This window comes from Mastomys coucha, unplaced genomic scaffold (genome assembly GCF_008632895.1).
Source record: "Mastomys coucha isolate ucsf_1 unplaced genomic scaffold, UCSF_Mcou_1 pScaffold12, whole genome shotgun sequence".
NCBI lineage: Eukaryota > Metazoa > Chordata > Mammalia > Rodentia > Muridae > Mastomys > Mastomys coucha.
The window spans coordinates 56,914,344-56,921,406 of NW_022196894.1; the positions used below are offsets into that span (position 1 = coordinate 56,914,344).

The 7,063-nt window shown below is 40.1% G+C and overlaps 1 protein-coding gene across 1 annotated transcript in view; it reads right to left on the reverse strand.

The window, feature by feature from the left end:
- Crybg3 (crystallin beta-gamma domain containing 3) overlaps positions 1–7,063 on the reverse strand; it is a 119,055-nt gene continuing 111,992 nt past the window's right edge. Inside the window, exons 20-22 of the mRNA XM_031364187.1 lie at positions 2,814–2,972; positions 1,903–2,062; positions 1–1,055 (exon numbers count right to left, since the gene is read on the reverse strand). Of these exons, the coding sequence (XP_031220047.1) occupies positions 967–1,055; positions 1,903–2,062; positions 2,814–2,972 (408 nt within the window). The 3' untranslated portion in view covers positions 1–966. The remainder of the gene's footprint in view (positions 1,056–1,902; positions 2,063–2,813; positions 2,973–7,063) is intronic.

Here is a 7,063-nt window from a genome sequence, read left to right on the forward strand (position 1 = left end):
TTTTTTTTTCTGGCTGAAAGCAGTGAGTGTCTGAATTAAGTCCATCTCAGGAGGGAGAATGCTGTTGACCTGTACCTGTGCAGGTCATGGTAGTGCCTCTATACCTGGTTTTGCTTAGCTGTAATTGTTGTCTGTTATCAAGTAGACAGAGTGGAAGCCCTATTTGCTTTATCTGAACTTGTAAGTAGTGCTTTACTTCAGGGAGACGTTCAGCTCTTAGCTGTAAGTGTCTCAGTCTTGATACTACTTTTCCTCCTTAAGTCAGGCAAAATGTAAGGATAGCACTCAGTATTGTCACCCCAGGACATGTTGGTGAACACTGGGGTGCTGGGTGGGCACACCAAGGATGTTCATTTGTAGTTAGGAAAACAGTAAAGATTGGTTACGCCACAGGAAGTACTTTAAGTACTAGTTAGTGCCTTTTGGCTCAAGAAGCTGAGGTCCCTCCTTGGGGTCTGGTAGCTAAAGAATATAAATACTTATGGGTGTTTCAGTTACAAAGTTTCTATATAGAAACTAAGGTTTGTTTAATACAGCAGCAGCTTATTATGAAACCTTTTTTAAATAAGTCTTCAGGTGGTGCTATTATTCATCTTCCTGCAGGAGTATGACAACCTCTAGGAGTTGTTCCTGTGCCTCATTCACACAAGCATGGAGCAGGACATTATGTACTTGTCCAGATAACTTAGCGCCATCAAGAACAGAATTCATGGTTAGTGCTTAGGAGAGAAAAGACAGGTTTTAGGAAATTGGTCACTACAACTGAATCCATCAGGAAAAGAAATAATTAAATATTCTTTGTAAGGACACTCCATAACTGACAAGAATATTTTAGTTTTTCCGTGGAGCGGCAGTTACACCGTGGGGGAGAAAGTTCTTTCTGTTTGTGGTGCAGTAGTGTGAACACAGCAGCTCCCTTCCCATGCACGCAGGGCATGAGTGGGTGGAGATGCCTTTGCGGTTCTCTCACAAGATTTCAATGTCCCATTTCTGTGTTTCTTCTCCCTCCAGGGGCTGATTTACAATGACATGAGTCTTGTCATAATAGTTTCCTCCTAAAATAGAAATTTCAGAAGACATGATTTGTACACACGATTGTTAGCAGTTGTACAACCTTTTTGTTCAACATATTGTTTAAGTAGACTAATATATTATTTGAAAGCAGTTGGAAACTGGGTTTGGACCATAAAGCCAGTATTCACCTCAAATTGGACCCTCTTTTCAAACTAAATAACTAAAAGAAAAATACGTTTGTAGATGCATAATGCCCAAAGAAATATGCCATACAAAGATAGTCTCCCAAGTAAACTCTAGGTGACTACCAGGTACTCTACAGCAACAGTTGGGTTGTGCCTAACTCAACTAAAGCAATAGTCATAGTAAATAATACTGGCTCTGACCTTGTAAAATTAAAGAACAAGGTTAATTGTTCCTGTCATAAATTTTAACTGAGGGTTTTTTTAAGGATCTCAGCAATTCAGTGCAAGAAATGTTCCTGGAAAAGACACAGATGACATCTTTATTTTGTACATTTTGCTGCTTCAAATTTAGAATACAAACAGTTCCTGAAAATTAGGGTTGCAAGTGAGATTTTTACTATTCTAATGAAGGGAAAGCTATTTAGATTTTTTTGTTGGTTCCTGGCTGCTATAACCCTTAACAGTTCATTTTTTTTTTTTTAATTTTTAATGTGAATTGATGTGAGGGTGGCAGATCCCCTGGTCTTGGAGTTAGTTGTGAGTAGTAGGAATTGAACTCTTCCTCTGGAAGAGCAGCCTGTGCTCTTAACCACTGAGCTATCTCCACAGACTAAAAGAATGTTCTTTGGGGGTGGGGAGTTGGGGGATGGAACTTCCACTGACATTCAGAGGCATACACCATTGGTTATTATCAAAGGCCCACCTTTAACATCCAGGACAAGTTCATCACTGAGATAAGAGCTGATGGTTCCATTTCTGTTCATTCTCCACTTCTGCCTGAACTGCCCATGTTCAGTCCACAAGGCTACCTTGGCTCCAGGAGTGTCCCGGCCTCCAATCACATCAAGACATGTATCACTGGCCTATACAATAGTTAGGAAATAAAATAACTCCACTGCCAATAAAAATATAAATGCAGTAGCTATGTCTTAACTGAAAAATATAATTTCCATTTATCTTTTAAAAGTCTTTATGGCTGATGAAGGTACCAAGAGTAAAATATGAACACTTGTTTTTAAAAGGCTCTGCCTCTGACACCAGGTCTTCAGTAAAGATCCCAGTGCTCAACTGGGATGTTAAGTCCCTGTTAGCTTAAATAAATGATGCTTGGTTTTCTATTTTAAATGACATAGGTACTAATTACTTTAGGTCATTGGTGATAAAGTCAAAACATAGTGTTTTTCTGAGTTAGTGCTCTTGTTCTGCAGAGCATCAAGCATGATGAGAGGAAAAGCTTTTATTTCATTTTTTTTTTTAAGCATCCTTCAGGACAGTTTCTTCTATGGCTCCATTGTATATTCTAAAAAGAAAGGGTTTTAACATGTTTGGAATCACCAGAGAGAACTGATCTTATCTGGCTGTCAAATAAGGAACCTTTCACTCACAGCATATTGCCTGATTTGGCTCCAGTGGAGGGAATCATTTAGGTTATGTGTTAATATTGCATCTTAAAAAACTGAGTCTGTACTTTCTAGATTTTTTTTTTTTAAAATCTTTATGATTATACAATGAAGTGTTTCTAGGAAACCAACATTGTTTTCAGCATGCCAGCTAATCTGGTAGTATTGTAGTTAGCATACAGATGTGACCATCAGAAAAAACATGATCTTTTACCTTGGATTTAAAGAGTCCTCGGCAGTAGTGCCAGATCTGAGTATCCTTCCCACTGTAGGGAGAGATGCATACAGACATTGTCCGTGTATCTGCTGGGTTCCCAGTGACTGTTAGATATTCATCCTGGGCTCGGTTCCTTATTCTGATGTACACTGTAGGCTACCCAAAAAGAAAAAAAACCATTGAGGAGTGGAGACGTTAAACTTCCCGATTGGAAAAGCAATCTGTCCAAAGCAAGAAAGTGAGAAGGAACTAACTTTAATAAATACGTTTCTCTGCTCAGTTCCCTTGGCTGTTATGTATATTATTTTCTGCTGATAAATCCTTGAGCACAAAGTTTAAATTATGCAATGCCTTTTAAATGTTCTGAATGGTGCCCATCTGGGGGGGGGGGTAATTTACCAGAACTCAGAATGGCAAGGCTCAAGCAGTGTGGAATTAGGGCTTGGTGAGTTTCATCATGTGTCAGATATGGGAGGGATGGGGAGAAAGGCCAGGTACTGCCCAACATGGATCTTAGTGACAACACAGGAATAGCAAGCATGGTACTCAGGCCATACTGTGTGGAACAGTGATTAAATGGCCAACAGTTGTAAGGGAAGAGATCCCAGACAGCAAGGCCTTTATGTTTCATCTAATGAAGAAATTTCTTCTGCATTCAAAAGTCAGACTGTACTACTCTGTGGAAAATACGTGACAGACAGTGGTCTCAAGACCACTAAGGATATTTGCTGAGCCCTTAGACACATCAAGCCACATGTTTCTTGTGCTCATACTTTTGTCAGAAAAATCATAACCTTTCAAAGAAAAATCTGTGGCTCCAGGTTTTAAAATAACTCTGTCACAGATGGGGAGTCAGATCTCTGGCAGGATGGCTCAAGAGACCCATGTAGGAACACACCGGTTATCCCTATGGCACTGTCCCTGTAGTTATAAGACAGTAGAAGGGAACTTGAACCTGTTCAACAGGAAGCATCCTGAATCCAAGGCCTCAGATCCTGAAGATAAAATAGAAGACACTACTACTATCCCCTCTGGATGAGAGCTGGAGTCCTATATAGAACTCTAGCATTATGATAAAGTGATCTGCTACTTGGAGTACTTTTGCTGGCCAGAGAAGTAAAGCTCAATATTACATGGCAAGACTACCAATGAATACTGTAGTTTGAAAATTACAACATATCAACACAAAGTTGGGCTGCCTTTTGGTAAACTGCTACTGTGTTTAGCATGTCTAAAGAAACATCGCCTAAATATTTAAATTACCAAGAAGAAGGGCAAATAACTTGGCTGTAAACCCAGGAAAAAGACTGCTGAATGTCTTAAAAAATGAACTACTTCCACATTCAATGTCTGTAACCATCCTGGTAGAAAAAGATGTCATGTGACCATCCTTTAGCTATTGACCTGAAAAAATAGGAATTTCCACAGGAATCCCGTGCTGAGAGAAGGGAAAAGCAGAAGCCCTTTTGCCAGGCAGAGGAAGAACTGCCTCCCAACAAGAAATTTTACAAGTTCTGACAACTTAAAAGACTTGATCTAGACAATGAGTTGTCCACTATCAGTCCTGGGGACCAAACCTTGACAAGAACTGCTGAATTCTGCATATCTCTAGCCCTCAAAACCTACCCATATCGTTGCCTCCAAGACTGGGTGGGTGGGATGGGTGGTTTCAGTGGGATCTTTTATTTATTCCGAGTGGTACATTAAACAGATCTGTCTCCTCTTACTTATTTCATTAATGTATTGAAGACATGAGATTGAGACTAGCTTGTTGGGCTGCCAGTACCCAGGCTTTTACTCTGGCATCAGTAATTATAACTGTAATAATGTACTTAAGTATACACAACTCAGTGTTGTCTCCCGCAGTAACAATTACTAATTCTTGATGCTTCAGTGAACTTTTATTGTTGTACTACCTTGCATATACAAAGAAACAGGTATGACCTTCATGGATGACAGAACTCCAGTTACTTTAGGACTAAATATCGCAGTTTTAATCAATTAGACCAAACAAGGTACCAATTACCTTTATTACCATTTGTAGTCTAACGACTCTGTAATTAGACATAAAAATCACTGAAAGGCATTATAAGTACCTTAGTGACTTCTGTATTCCCAGCCACAAGGAGGATCATGTTTTGATTATTTCCTGGTTCCTCAACAAGGAAAAGAACTATAGTAGCACCAATCCTATACCAAATTTACATGTAGTAACAAACTACTGTTTCCAAAACTGAGAATTCTTTTGTTGGGTTTTAAAGCTGTGGCCTAATTAAACAATGAGGAAAATGATCTAAAACATTACTTGAAATTAACTTAAGTCACAATAGGTGTTACTGGCAAGCAATCCAGGAAGAATTTGAGAGGTTGAACATTAAGTCCCATTGCTGAACATAGCATGTACTTTGGACACAGGACTCAGAAAGGTCTAGACTGGGTTTAACCTGAAAACTCCCCCCCAACCACCACCACCCCCGAGCAGCTTTCAGAGTACCAGAAGATGCTAGGCAAGCTGCCAATGGAGGGCAGCAGTCAGCCGTCCTAGCCAGCGTGGACTCCCTGGCAGTGGCCAGCGTGGACTCCCTGGCAGTGGCCCGTAGCTTTCTAGTGGAATGTAAAGCACATGTAACGAGGGAAAACATGGAAGGCTAGCCAGACCTATAGAGGGCATGGGTCTTCAAAGGAAAGCCTACTCCCACTACTTTACTAAACCAGCACAATCCTAACTGAATTCTAAATACTTCAACACCCAGATAACTCTAGCTCTCACCCCTCATCAGAGAAGCTTCTCTTTGCAGCAGATGGAGATCATCACAGAAAAAATACACTGAACAATGACAACACCGAAGGCATGGCATCGTGTGTGTGTGTGTGTGTGTGTGTGTGTGTGTGTGTGTGTGTGTGTGTGTGTGTAAAAGTAAAAAAGAGGCATGAATTTAATAAGGAGTAAGGAGGTTCCAAAGGGAAAGGGTTTCGAGGAGGAAAGAAAAGACAGGAAATGATGTAATTATATTTTATATTAAAATTATGCAAAAGGGACTTGCTTGTAAAATTAAGAGGTTATCCTAAGCATCCTTTATCACAAGACCTGGAACAATGGAAATGGATCTCTTTGTCCAACACAGAAACTTCATTCAAAAATGAGATGACTGGGGATGTAATTCAATGTTAGAGGCTTACCATGCATGAGGTCTTTGGAAGGAAGCCAAAACAGGAACATTTTCACACTGGATACTATGGTTCTTGGAATGTAGTATTCATGTTACTAGCTAGTCTTTAAAAGCCAAACCTGATTTCCCACTTCTTCCTTATTTTCCCTGTGGCTATTTATGTACTTCATTTACCCTTTATCCCATGGACTGGGAATGAGGAGCACCCTGGAACATTAATATATCAAGAAACCACTAATGTTTTGGGGTCCTTCAGCAGAATGGCTCTGGCTCTCTCTTGGAGCATGGTGAGTAATAAACTTTCAAAGTCAGTGTGACACCACAAGGCCAGTGTGTATCCATAAGCTACTCAGTATTCACAGTGATGACAAGAGCTTTCCCAGTCTGGAACCTGGGGTGACTGACTGAAATCACACTGCTAGCAAACAGCTTAGGTTCTGAGGTGACAGAACCTAAGACTGTGTCAAAGGACATGGCAAGAGTTTGGTAATTATTAAACAGTGAGGTTGATCAGAGCTTCTGCTCCTGGATCTACTAAACCAACTGCTCACTTCTGGAGTTCATGGTAGAACTCAGCAAATGCTGATCTTACTATCAAAGAGTCCAGGTGCTTAAAAATCTAGTATATAAATGATCTGGGCTCACATTATGTCCTAACAGTTGCGTTGTCTTTCTCAAACTGTTTGGCATCCAATAATAATCCTTACCTTATGCCTTACAGAAGCTTTGCAACTTTATGAGGTCCCATTTGTCAATTCTTGATCTTAGAGCATAAGCTATTGGCGTCCTCTTCAGCAAATTTTCCCGTGCCTATTTGCTCAAGACTCTTCGTCACTTTTCTATTAGTTTCAATGTATCAGGTTTGATGTGGAGGTCCCTGATCCACTTAGACTTGAGCTTTGTACAAGGAGATAGGAATGGATCGATTTGCATTTTTCTACATGCTAACCGCCAGTTGAGCCAGCACCATCTGTTGAAAATGCTGTCTTTTTTACACTGAATGGTTTTACCTTTGTCAAAGATCAAGTGACCATAGGTGTGTGGGTTCATTTCTGGGTCTTCAATTATGTTCCATTG